Source organism: Montipora foliosa, chromosome 2 (assembly GCF_036669935.1).
Source record: "Montipora foliosa isolate CH-2021 chromosome 2, ASM3666993v2, whole genome shotgun sequence".
NCBI classification, from domain to species: domain Eukaryota; kingdom Metazoa; phylum Cnidaria; class Anthozoa; order Scleractinia; family Acroporidae; genus Montipora; species Montipora foliosa.
In genome coordinates this window covers 22,173,427-22,187,378 of record NC_090870.1, presented here as the reverse complement: position 1 = coordinate 22,187,378, position 13,952 = coordinate 22,173,427, and the positions used below count along the sequence as shown (strand labels likewise).

Sequence of the window (13,952 nt, the reverse complement as noted above, 5' to 3'; positions counted from 1 at the left end):
GTTAAGAATTCCCAAGTTATCCCTTTTCGTGTTAATTAGTAATGCAAAGAAGTCTTAGTATTAAATTGGATTAACGAGGAACCTAGTAATTGCCATGGTTCGTATGTAACACGTGTAATCGTGAGAAGTTTCACGAAAAACGGAATTTGAAATGTTATGCTGGCGTAAGTATTTGAAGGTAAAGGAAAGGAAACTTTTTTATGTGCACAATACATCGAAGCATAAAGTCTACAAATACTACCGGTATTTTAAATAGGTATTTGTAGACTTTATGCTTTGATGTATTGTGCACATAAACAAGTATCTTTCTTCTCTTTAAATGAGATTTTACTGCCCTATCAATAAAATACGGTTAATGGGACGTGACTGTACTAAAAGGGCTATTCATGTCGCGATAGTTATCTTCGCGTTCTTTGTAGTCGGCCGTTCAAGGTCATAAAATCAACGGTTTTGTTGTAAATAAAATGAGGACAAAAAGACTTTGCTCCTAGATCTCAGATTATAACGTACACCTGCATTGGCCAAATCTGTTAAAGCCTTATATACTTAAAATATACCATTTGTTGTAATTTAAATACTCACAGTAATTTGCACCTAATTGTCAAAATAAATAATTATGTCATGTACCAGCAAAGGGTTGCTCTGTATAGCAAAAAAACTGTGACATCGGTCTTGAAAAAACTGCCTGAGGCCTCGGGCAGCAATTTCAAGGCCTCAGTCACAGTCTTTCCCTATAGGGACCTCCCAGCTGGCAAATAACATATTTATTTTGACAATTGGGTGCATATTACTGTGAGTATTTAAATTACAACAAATGGTATATTTTAAATATTTGATTCTCGTGCTATGGATTCATTTGGCATGGCCATCCTCAAGGAACTTGTGTACTTCTGAAAGTATTTTCAAGTGTTGAGATATAGTGCACATCTTCATGTGTCGTGCACATGACAAAGTGTTTTTTACATGCACCACTGCACGAAAGTTTGGTCATCTTGGAAAGATGTTTTCACATCTTACCTTCATTTCTCTTTCATTTTTTTCTGCAAAAGATATTTCGATGAGCCATTTTGTTTCATCTTAAACCGTTCAATTAGCGTTTCCTTTCTCAAACACTGAGCAAGAATACCCAACGATCAGTAAAAAACAATGTGCTTAGCCACTTTGGAATAAATACACTATTTTTACCTCGTTTCCATGGTCCAGTTTTCATTATCACCACCTGTAATGAAGATAATCTGGGTCCGGATATTCACTACATACACAGTCGAACATCATGAGAATCGCAATGTCAGGCTGATGTACATGTAAGAAGGACAGACTTCTCTCTTTTCTTTTCTTTTCTTTTCTTTTCTTTAGTGCTAAATTAACCTTACACCACTTAACTGTACCTTTGCAGGCCCGAGTATAGGCTACTTGTAGCCTCTTGTTATTTATTTAATTTTGTAATCTGTTTTAACTTGTTTTAATTTAAGGTTTAAATTGTTTCTTTAAGGTACTTATTTGAGTTGCTCGTGTATTTGTCTTGGCCCGCCTCAACTAGCTTCTCAGCTATTTGCAGGGCAAACCACCCCAACTTGTACTTAAACATAAATAAATAAATAAAGTTGTTAAAGTTGTTGTTGTAAAAGTTGCTGTAAGTTGTTGTTGACCTCACAATCATATAAATCAAAATTGCTGGAGGTATTCACACATCTGCGGATACTTTTCTTTCACAGTGGCTGCACCATGTTTATGGTATGCAGGTATGCACTTCAACAGGACATCAGGAACTGTCACTGTTTAAAAGCTGAAAACTCATTTATTGACCTTGCAGAGTTTTCAAATTTTTTGATATAGTTTTTTTCTTATATCATTGTAAGCAGCACTTAGAACCAGCCTGTATAAGCGATATACAAATGTATTATTATCTGCGGGGCCCCCAATGAACAAGGCATTACATTCTTTTCTGTTCTGGTGACCCATTGACTCCCAGGGGTTCCCCATTGACGAGTAAAATCGTCTGGCATTAGACAGAGTAAAATAACAAGTCTGGCCAATTTAGGCCGGTTTGGATGTCAAAGGGTTAATGGCGACATAGTGTACATCATCTCCAGAACATTCAAGATCCCTGGCTTGATGTGCTTGCTTCACCATCTTCTTGCGTCTGCTGTGTGTTTCAATTTTTTCTTCTCCTCCCACTATGTTTCTGGGATTCATAATAGTGTTGCTGATGCTCTGTCCCGCTTTCATTGACACCAGAGGCTCATTTGCTACCAGTGTCTATCCACCTCAGATGTTGTAGGAATTGGGTTGTCATCTTTAGAGCAACAGTGCCAGTTCTGTTTGGTTTAGAACGTGGCTTCTTCCACTCGCAGAACTTACTCGTCTGGCCAGATGATTTTCATTAGCTTTTGTGCTCAAATGGGCAAACTGCATGCCAATGGCCCCCCTTGCCCGACCGACAAATGGACCTTATGCCTGTTTGACACCTTTTGGGGCGAGACCAGTTACACTCCTGAATAATCTTTCAGTAGCTGTTCGCTCCTTACAAGTTGAAGAGGGCTTCCCAGAACCCCCAGTCAATTGTCTCCGCTTGCAGCGAGTAGTACAAAATGTACAGGGAATTAAATGCACCCAGGGATTCTCACAAGTTCAAGGATTGCCAATCATAGATGACATTCTGCTGGTTATCTTTAACTCCTGAAATCTCTAAGTTCCTGGCCGTCAAATCTTCTGGGCTGCATGTAACCTGGCTTACTTTAAATTGGTTCCTTGTCATTTTTCTTGGCTCCACCACCCGCTTTCATAGGCACATTCCCCAAGCTCATCTACATGTATTGGCAATGAGTTTAACCCATGTGTGATGTGTAAGGGTTACTTGTCCAATTTTGTATAGCAGTGGTAAGCAAGTGTTAAAAGTAAACCATATGTGCAGTAAATGTACACAAGAGACTGAGTTCTACATTGTAGAATTAACATCACCTTGAAGAAGAGTGAACTTCCAGATGATGTAAAAATATTGCTAAAAGATGATTGAAAATACGTCCTAAGGCTCAACTGAGAATGTAATGGTAGATGTTTTGAAGCGGCATGCGTTAAGCAATCAAGTTAGTTTTTTTATCACTAACTAACAAAGCCCTTGAAAAAATTAAAAATGCCTTGTGTAATCACTCAATGGATATAAATTGTTCAAAATTTATTCCAATCACTTTGTTTTCTTGCAGGTATAAGTGCAAAGATTATACGCAAAAACAAAATACACAAAACCACAAAATTAATTTAGTTAATTGATAACTAATGTGTCATGTTTCGTCAGAGAACAAAAAAGGTCAAATCGTGTAGAGAAGTGCTCTTGGCACTTGGAAAACGTTCACTGAAAGATAACTCACACAACACAAGGAAAACAACAAAGAAAATTGTTGGAGGTATTCACGCATTTGCGGAATATAGAATGCATGATCAATTTGATATAATTATTTGCTGGAGATACTGATCTTCCAAGGTATGTCGAAGGCGAAAATTCCTTCAATTAGCAATTTATCCTAGGACAAAGAACTTGTAATTTGCAAAACATTCATTGGTTGGCCAATATAAAGCTAAATTGGGAGCTTATCAATGTCCATTATTATGTTAATAGTGACAAAGGCCTTTAATTCTGTTCAGCTTGCTTCTTGGAAACAAGCAATACCTACTTGTTTCGGTTACCGTTAATTTCCATAGGTCATTTCCTATCATGAAAGTAAGAAAGATATTTAATTCATTATGATTATCTGCCACGAAATAAAGTCCATTGGCTGCCGTGATATCTGGAACTTGAATATTATCCAGCTGGTCCTTGTCCAGCATCTGTGTCATCCTTCTCTTGCTTGCCACCGTGTTCTTCACCACTTTTAAAACCATCTAAATCAAAATTGTTATCCCAAGTATCCCCTCCTCTTACAGGAAAACCATAAAAGCTCCCTTTATCCTCTGAATCCTAAATAAAGCAGGGATATCCCCATCAGTCAATGCGTTAGCTGACGCATCAGCCGTAACCTGCGATCAGGCGTACTTTTCTTTAGACAGGGCAGACAAGGTACGCCTAATAGAATTTCTTAACGAGTTGTCTGTGGGTAGTCTCAGTTTCCGCCATGATTCCTATTGTTTAGCTCGAGTTTTCCAAAATCTGCCTGCCCCACCCAAGACGGCACCTTTGTGTTTTTGCCGATTTTCCAATTTTTTTCCAAATGGAAAACTTGGGGTCGCACTTGGTAATGTCAACTGATGTCAGATTTTTACAGCAAAGTAAACAAATTTTCTGAAAAGTTTCCCAAGAAAATGCCTTAGTGACACACTTCTCACAAAATGACATTTGAGTAACTGCTGGTGGAAAACTTGACATTTTCCTCATGTACAGTGATATTAGCATCTTTTATTGGCACCTCAATTACATGTAATCTAGACTGCAGGCAGTCTCTGTTTTTTTTTTAAATCGTTGAAACAAATGAGCGAACACTTCAAAATGGCTGAAACTGCCAGGCACGAATACCGCAGGCGTTTGTTAGAGCAAAAAGAGAGACTGCAGTGGTTTCATATTGTGTTTTGGAACCCCAGTGACAGATTCACAGCTCTCATCATCCTTCTGCCATGCCCATTTGAAAAATATTAAGTAATGTTCATTTGCCAACAAAACTTGAATACCGTGTAGTTTGCGGGGTTTAATTTTTGTGGTTTAATCCGCAAAGTAAAAGTGGAAACATTAAACGCAAGCATTGATAATTTTTTTTACCCATTGACTCCCGGGGGTTCCCCATTGACGAGTAAAATCATTTGGCGTTAGACAGAGTAAAATACTAAGTCAGTGGCCGGTTTGGGTGTTAAAGGTTTAATGTCTCATATCGGAAGGGAGAAGACAGGCTTTCCCTGAACTTTATTTTGGAGAACCATGGATTTATTACATTTCAAAGTTACTCACTTTTTCCATGTGTGCAATAGCAACAGATGATCCCAAGACAAAGGAAGCGATGTCACCGAAGGAAGATTCAAGACTACCGCAAATGATGATGGAAGCAAGGAATGCATGCTTGATATTTAATCCTTAAATTCTGGTGAAATGACAGTGGGAAAACAATCCTTTCACAAAGCTAACTGTTGAGTGATTATTTTGGCCATCTTTGAATCGGAAAAATTGTAGAGTCGGAGAATAATTTCAAAAGCGTGTTAAGGTGAAATCATATAATTGGAGAATGAAAATTTAATCCAACACTTCAGTCGTAAAATAGATAGAATCAGAGGCTTTACTCGTAAAATAGGTAAAAATCTTAGTGATATAAAATCGGAAAATAGTACCTGTAAATCGGTGTATACTATTTCTGCAATTTGGCAATAATATTGCCTTCGAATTGCTGGAGCATCCTTGCATTTCAACAATAATAATCACCGTTGGAACAACAGCAGCTATAACACTTTTTGCAACAGTGAAACTTTCATTGATAAAGCTTTTAATGAAACCTGTGGACAGAATGGCCAAAACATATGCTTTTCAGGAAGAGTGAATCTGGCTCCTGTTTTTGTTTTAAATTCTGATTGTAAGCGGTCTCCAAATTACCGCAAATTTAGAGTTGATTGACATTTATCAAAGTTGACATCGTCACTTCTCCTGAAATCGACCAATAAGACTCCATCACCAGAGTGTCCGTTTCAGCCATTAAAAGTTCAACGTATGCGTTCATTTCAACCATTCAAGAGGATAAGAGAGATTGCTCGCAGTCTGCAAATAAAGTTCATCGTACTGTTGATTGCACATGAAGAAAACATGAAGTATTCAGCGTTTTCTCCTTTTTCACCTTGAAATTCTTTGTTCCTTGATGGTTTGAACAGAGAAACCACACCAATTGTCAAGCGGGATTTGCAGAAGAGCCTTTGATTGTGTGGATGAAGTCTGACTTCATAGATATTGCTTGAATCATAATGTCCAGGTAATTGCTGGTAAAATCTGATTGGCTCACATTTATAGCGTGACGCATGATACCATCACTCTTGACAGGTGGGTGGCTGACAACTCGTTAAGAAATTGCATCAGGCATACCTTGTCCGCCCTGTCTAAAGAAAAAACGCCTGATCACAGGTTACATCAGCTGTTCATTATTTTCGTGTGATATTTACATAACAGGATGAATCCACAAAGGCAGAATAATCTCACAAAACCCTTTTCCAGCCAAAAATTTTTATTGAAACAAACAACATGCATGTATTTGCTTATAGAGGCAAAAAAACCCTATTTCAATCTTTGCATGCAAGCAAGCAACACAATCCGAGTCAGAAGCAATACGGTACTAAATAAATTTCTCACCGGAGTTCAGGATCAAACCCTTTTCTGAAGAACCTGTTCCTTGAATAGGGAAGCGCAGAATTGACAACAAGCTGTCTTAGTCAAAAACTAATTGTTTTTTTTTACGTGAAGACTGTGCAGAGTTGAGTACAAATAAGTAATATAATAGCCAAACAACAGGTATCCGACATACACTCAAGGTGTTTGATTCCTTCTCTGAATTTGTTAAACCCATATCCAACCAGAAAAAGTCACCTGACGTGAAAGATGCAATTGTTGTCAAAGTCCATTATTCCTCACTTTTAAGATTCCCGATATTCAAACTTCACCGCATGTGTTGTTTATCGAATGGATGTTCCATTCGTGAGCTCCATTAGGGTATATTTTGATTAAAGTGCCCCTAACCCCAAAATATTTTTTTCGCTAAAATAAATCTTTGCACCTGCTCAAAACGCAATGTGGTCCTTTTTTCCTTTTGCTAAGAAATCCTGCCTTTTTATAGCCTTCAAAACTTGCGAAAAACCAAGCAAGTTTTGAAGCCTACAAAAAGGCAGGATTTGTTAGAAAAAGGAAAAAATGGCCCAATGCGTTTCGAACAGGTGCAAAGATTTCTTTTTTTTGGGAAAAAAATATTTTAGTGTTAGGGGCACTTTAAAGATCCAATGAAACACCATTCATGTTACATCGGCTTCGGTGCCATTGCTTGTATTGCATGTGTCCACCGGCTAAAATCTACCTTCAGGAATCTATCCATTTCTATTACCCCTTGAGACCTACCAATTGAAAGATACATGTTCATGCAAAAGGCTCTAGGCACAAAGACAATACTCGGCAGGGATTGACAAGAAAGACCCTGTTGTGCAACTTTTCCAATTTCTGACAGAAGGGAAAAACAGAGAAGTGCTAATAATCTTGTTTTTCGACTGGATTGCCATACGAGAACCCAGTGATAATGACTTTTCATTTAACTAAATTTAATAGTTAGACTGGCTAACTAAGTGCAAAATCTTTCCCATTTAGCTGTTTGCCATTCATGTAATTAATTTATGGAACTTTCTACAGATGGTCTTGCAACTAAAGACCAGCATCCATTGTAACACTGTTCTATCAGGGGCAAAAACTGTCATTGTGAAACTGTTTTTATAAAAAAATGTACAATGTACATGTTGTAATTCAATTTTTTCACCTGATTTTAGTTTAAGTTTTTTAAATCAGTCCAAAATGTTTGAAGCAGTTCATTTCAACATCGTGGGACATCTTTCTGTAATTAAGTAGAACTCTTTATGGAGTATGAATGCAGGACTTTGGTATCTTTTCTTTTCATAATTTAACTTTGATTGTGACCAACAAAAAGCCAGTGTCTATGTTTATCCATACAGTTGTTCAATTTCTTTTTTTCAAATAAAGGGCATGCATTGGTACGTATTAAAAATTAATTACATCACATATCTGATTATGCAAATGACACCTTGTGATCTGGATGCTGCTCTAGTCCCAACCACTATTTCTGTTGCTTGATAATGTCACAAATTTATCTGTAAGTTATGAAAAATTGCCAGTACAAAAATATTACCAGTAGTAGTTATTTCAGATGTTGTGTTACATTATGGTAAAGTTCTATCAACTTTTTTCACAGATTTTGGCTAGAGAGGAATCCGGTGCTTTTGGCAACAGCTGTTTATACTTTTCTTCGACTCCTGGAAGACCACGAAGCAGCACCTTTCAAAAATCTACGGCAAATGGAAATTGAATTTTGTGTGTCACTTCTTCGGGAAAAGGTAATTTTTAGTATAGTACTGTATTTATTCGCCTATAAGTCGAGCTATTTTTTCACGAAATTGATCAAGGGTGAGCTAATATTTTAACACAAGAGGTGGTTCAGCTTATAGCCGAGTATTTTGACCCAAAAGAACATTAGTAGAATTCTACTAGTATACTAATGCAAATGCTGTAATCTGTTTTTCCAAAGTTTTGGAGGAAAATTTGGATGCAAATGGGTAATTAAATTTCTTAGAAATGAACCTCACATTTACAGTTTCTTGACTTTCAAAAAAGTTGAAATTATTGAAAAAGCTGATGCACTCGCACGCACAACTTTTAAATGACAGTTCAATCTGAGCGATCTTTTTCAGGTGCAAAGTTAAATAATACGTCAAGAAATAATTGGAAACCGTTGAAGTAAATTTTAGTAAGAATTCCACTAAAACAATTAGATTATTCGCTCTCGATTTCTATGAGGACATAATTGATGAGATCGAAGGCCGAATCAACTACATGTATCACCTCATAGAAATCTCGAGCTCATAATCTAATTGTTAAATAGAAAACTTCTTATAATTATTGGTCATGAACGTTACTTTAAATTGGTGGCTCCAAAAGGAGCCATTTGTTTTGTGGTTGCTTCAGTTTACTGCTCAAGATAATTTATCTTCTTGCTGTTAGTTTCAAATTCTTTGGAAAGTGACCGTCTTCTCCTCCAGATCATTTGGGAGCCGCTGATGGAATGGTGTCTTTTCCAGTTTTGCTACCAACCCAATGATGCTTTGAACTCGGAATCACTGCACAGTTCTCTTGGTTTTAACCTTAACATTAAATCACTGACAATAATTGCTGTTAAAAGAAGAGGTTGGGTAGCGATCAGCAATGGTTTTCAAATTAACAAAACAGACCAATAAGAATTGTTTGTTCCCACTCTATGGAAAACAAACACAACGTAACAGGTTTTGCACTAACATAAACTTACCATGTCTTGTCTGCTCAGAAAACCACTCCAGCAGTGCTTGATGGAGTTTGGGATACTTTTGTTGACACCATAAGCTGACTGTTGAAGAGGTTTGCTTCATCCTTTTGCCATTGACGAACCATGAGTTCGCTGATCCCATATTCTCTAGCGATCTCAGATTTGTGTACGGTATGCGCTTTGTCCATTTTTTCCAGAAGCTGTGTGTGATTACATGGACAAGTTCAAATCGGTGCCGTGAACTGGCTGTGTGAAGGGTCCACTAGGTAGTCTTGATGTGGACGGTCCTAAAAGAAGATCATTGGGGCATATTATGTATGGAGAGGCTGCAGAAGTTGGGTGTTGCCTAATCGGCTGGAGTTTCAGGCTTTCAGAATTTTAAGCTCGTGTTAAGCATACATAGTAAATTGCATTTGCACGCTGACATTTTAAGCAATTGAGCGAATGACATCACTATTCCCTAGATACAACCCTCTGAGGTCCAGTCAGTCAGTCTTGAACGTGAGCAATCTCGAACAATGAAATCCCAAACTTACACTCAAAGTAAACAGCCTTTGGATAAAAATCAAAGCTCAGAATTTTGCCAGGCGGGTGATAAGCAAACAGTCTTTCAAAATCTGAAGAAAAAACTGATTTAGTGATTTTTTGATCATAGTACCACTTTAAGGTTACATGACTGTTACTTCTTCAATGCATAATCATGTACTAGAGGTGCTCCCTTTAAAATTCTTTATACTATATCTGCATGGTATCTCTATGGCGAGAGTGCTAGCTCGCTCATCATTTTCTCATCAATCAGTAAGTAAGGAGATGAGAAATTCTGGTCTATATGCAGCATATGCAGAAATCTGGCATGTCTTCTGAATGCAACTGGAACGTACATAATATTGCATACATGTACCTGCATACACTGTTCATAAAGTTGTGTTTTTTGGGGGTGGGGTGGGAGAGAGGTAGGTAGAATCCTTTTCTTATACAGGTGGCCTTTGTGATAACAAACACCTTTGTGATAACAAATGGTTACAAAATTCTGGAATGCCTCTCTCCTGCCTCCCCTCAGTTCTCCATCTTTTCTTTTGCAATGCACTCTCTGGCATGCTCACCCTTTTGGTCCTGTGTTATAACCCTTGGGGCTATTTACCAGATCTATAATTTTAGTAATTTATAGTTTATTTTGTAACAGTAGCATACTTTACGCAGAGGAATATCAATTTTAATTAGTAAATGAGATTGGTTGTGTTATGAATTATGAATGATTTTTGAAAGCCAGAAGAAAGGAGTGGACTACTAATAACTGCAATTACACCAACTGAGTTTCAACATTTTTTCCTTGGGGAAGGGGATGTTAAAATCAGATTTACTTCTGGAAAAGACAGTTTCAAGGTATGGAGAACAAAGTACCGGTAACAAATGTCCCAATTTTGTCTGGGATTGTAGAGGCTAAGAAGAGGTTTGCATTTGTAAAAGAAAAGATTAAAGACATAATCAGAATGAATCTCTCTGATTAGTTTGCAGACTGCATTCAAATTGGGAGGGATCTTGTGCGGCTTTTACAAAATGTAACAAGGTGTGTTCACTGAAAAATGTTTATTTTTTTGACAATGTATTGGAGAGGTTGATTGCTTTAATGGTTATATAGTGTAGTACTGTAACTTCTTCCAAGTCAAAGTTAGTGAATGGCATTAAATAAATGTTCAGTTACCTGAATTTGATTGAAAGATGCAAACACCTCCATTGTCCTTGTTGTATAACTACATCAGTCTACTACTTTGAACAGAATGTTGCAATACACTTTGAGAACCTTTTCTTTCGTTCAGTTGGTGTTTGACAGATTCTTTAAATGCATGCACCAATTTTACTTTTCTGTTAAATGTCGATTGATCACATTCTCGTTTAATTATTTGTTTGGTTTAAGAATACCAGAATTCACTGCACTTTGGAAGGACATTCTGTACAAACCTCAATCACTAAGTCCTCAGTTTACAGGTTTGTAGAGCTCCTTTTCTTTGATTGTAACTTACTGCGATTGTCAAAATGCTACGGAATCTCACCAACATTCCCGGGAATATTGACCCCTTCTCCAGAAAGTGAATTTAGAGTTTTTGTTTAGTTCACAGCTCAAATACCATAATGATATCTTTTTAGAGGTTCTCCTTTGTGAAGATTGATACAGATTCCATCACTTTCTATCGGCATCAAGGTTTTTTCCTCGGAAAGACCTTTGACCTAAATAACAGTGGTCGTTTTGTAGAATTATCCTAGAGTTAGTCTTTTAGCTACTTCTTTTTGTTATGAACAGAGCACCATAGTGAACCAAGACGATTAAACAGTTATCAATAGTAGTTGTAAGTACCTATACATTTTTTGACACTAATTATCTCCAGGGATATCTCAGCTACTCTACACAAGGACATCTAGGAAGTTTTTAGCATGCAGACTTCATCCTGAGATGGAAAATAAGATTTTGTTCTTGACATCCAAGGTACATGTACTGCTTGTCACATTGCTTTAATTACATCAACCTACATGGAAATGGTACTGATTTGCATTGGTCACAGATTGAGTGAAATGTGTACTTTGCAAAAAAAACAAGACGTTATGGGTAGCCTACACTTTGTTTGAGGGTTTTTTAGCTGTATTCATTGTTGCTAGTATCTTGGTCAATATCCAGTTCAAATTTCTATACTCTGAGGTTAGCATACATGTAGTTGTTCACAGTTAAAATTGTTGTAAACGGCATTGACTCCAATCAAAACCGGCCAGTACACAGATAGCTTACAAGTTTCTACAATGGTGTTTAAAATATTAGCGGAGCTCCATAGTTAAGAAAATATGGTAACCCATCAATGTGAGAAAATTTTGTTTTATAGCTGACATCATGAATGTCCGTACGTCCACCCCTCCATGTCTGGCAATGTGACCAGTATCATGCTAGTTTACGGCATACATCTTGATATTGGACATCCATCTTTTGATTAATTGACACGTGTCAAAACGGTATCCGCTGACCAGTATCACGTGACCATATCGTGGGCTCAGGCTTAGAGCTCACCGAGGTCAGCTGTTTTTTTAAGTTGACCGCTGACCGGGTACTGGCTTTCGATTGGAATGCAGGCTCAACCCAGGTTAACTCACCTTAACATAAACGAGGCTTCATTTTTACCGCGCTTTCTGTGGCTCGACGTGGCTACACGGCCATACTATGTATAAACAAACGTTCTTACAGTCAGTGCTTTTCGTGTTCAGGTGGAAAACGGTTTGGAAGAGGTAGTTTTCTTTCTGCATTTTTCGCTGGTTTCAATCCAGTTTGACATATGATATCTGTGGTCCACACTGGTGACTACGGAGTTACATGTATTCAAGTCAAGCATCGGTGGGATGTAAACTTAAAGCTGAGTGTTTATTTTTAATTTGCTTAGAGCTGCTTTTTTCTCTGTATTGCAATTTTTGGCATATCTTTAGAAGCTCTGATAAGGTTACGTGATGCCTGGAGGACCAGAACTATGTCTAGAACAGAAACGAAAGGACTGACCGAAAGAGAACGACAACGACAAAACAGAATACCAGTAATAGCTCATACTTAGCACACAAATTCTTTCCTTGGGCACTAAACTGTTTGTTATTTTTACGGATGCGTTATTTAATGTGGATGCGTATTTTTAAAAGTTGGTTTAATCGGTTCTTCCTTTATTCAGGAATGAGAATCGAATTTTTATTGTCAACTGGAAATAATCTGTACTCTTTTGGACATAAAGAAAGAGTTGATTTGTTTGCTTGTTTTCCTCTAAAATGCGAGCTAACAAGTGCTTTTTTAATCTGTTTGCCCAACTGGTTTTCGTTGTGCCTCGACAGTGACAAGAAAATTTTGCCCTTACGTTATAAACACGTATTCGCAATGAGTTCTCGTAAAATTAGGGGGAATCTCAGTAGCTTGTGTTTTCAGAAGTTTTTTTAAAGTGCCCAAACGTTATTTAAGTGTTGGAGCAGATCGTGTTTGAAGTTCGTCCTTTCTTGGTTGCATTGCTGTAGTTTGCCGATTCTTGTACCAAGCCAACCTGGCATGTTTCAATGAAATACATAAAAATGTGTTGATCTTGTTTTCACCGATAAAGTGGAATAACGTACATCAGTAAAACTTTTCTTTGACCTTGAACTGACAAAGTTGTTTTTATGGCTTCTAATTTTAGCAAGATTCCTATTCGCTGGCTATTTACAGTTGACTCTGAAATGGCTTTTTTTCCTTTTCCATTTGCTCGCTGAGGGTGTGCTTGTTTTCTTTTAAAACTCATTCGGTTCAAGAAAAAATTATTGCCAAACTGGTGAATTGCAAAGTAAATTTCACTGGAAAAACCGATGTCGCACTCATCGCTTCCTGATTCATGCAATATTGGTTTTTAGCGTAAAATTTACCGTGGAATTCACTAGTTAGGCAATGAATTTTTCTATAGAAGAAAGGAAAGAAAATGATTTAATTATTAAAGCAGCAACCGGAAACATCAAAACGCGGACAATTCGAAGCCTTTTATTTTCACAAACCCTACAGGCAGTAAGAATAAATAACCAGGGAACTCCGCTTTTAGGCTTGGCTAAATCTATATATTAAATATATTTTCGTAACACTACTGGGAGAATTATAAAATCATGTCAACTTTCAGTCAAGGATAACTGTACGGGCAGCTTGGATATTGCTAATTGTTTTAACAAGTTCTTTACGTCAGTGGGTAGCCGTCTTAGAAGCCTTCTTCCCACATTGAATGTAAGCTCACATTGTGATCGTCTGATTTTGACATCACGAGCTACCCCAGACTTTGTTTTTAAAGACATTCCAGTTAGCTTTGTTTGGAAAGAATTGTCATCGCTGTGTGTCAACAAATCTTCTGGCCTCAAGGACATTCACTTGCACATACCTAAAGTTGGTTCCAA

At 37.4% G+C, this 13,952-nt stretch overlaps 1 protein-coding gene across 1 annotated transcript in view; it reads left to right on the top strand.

The window, feature by feature from the left end:
- Positions 1-13,952, top strand: part of LOC137992675 (integrator complex subunit 3-like) — an 85,312-nt gene that overhangs the window by 25,185 nt on the left and 46,175 nt on the right. The window contains exons 6-9 of the mRNA XM_068838155.1: positions 7,926-8,067; positions 10,538-10,596; positions 10,945-11,015; positions 11,414-11,511. Coding sequence (XP_068694256.1) covers positions 7,926-8,067; positions 10,538-10,596; positions 10,945-11,015; positions 11,414-11,511 — 370 coding nt within the window. The remainder of the gene's footprint in view (positions 1-7,925; positions 8,068-10,537; positions 10,597-10,944; positions 11,016-11,413; positions 11,512-13,952) is intronic.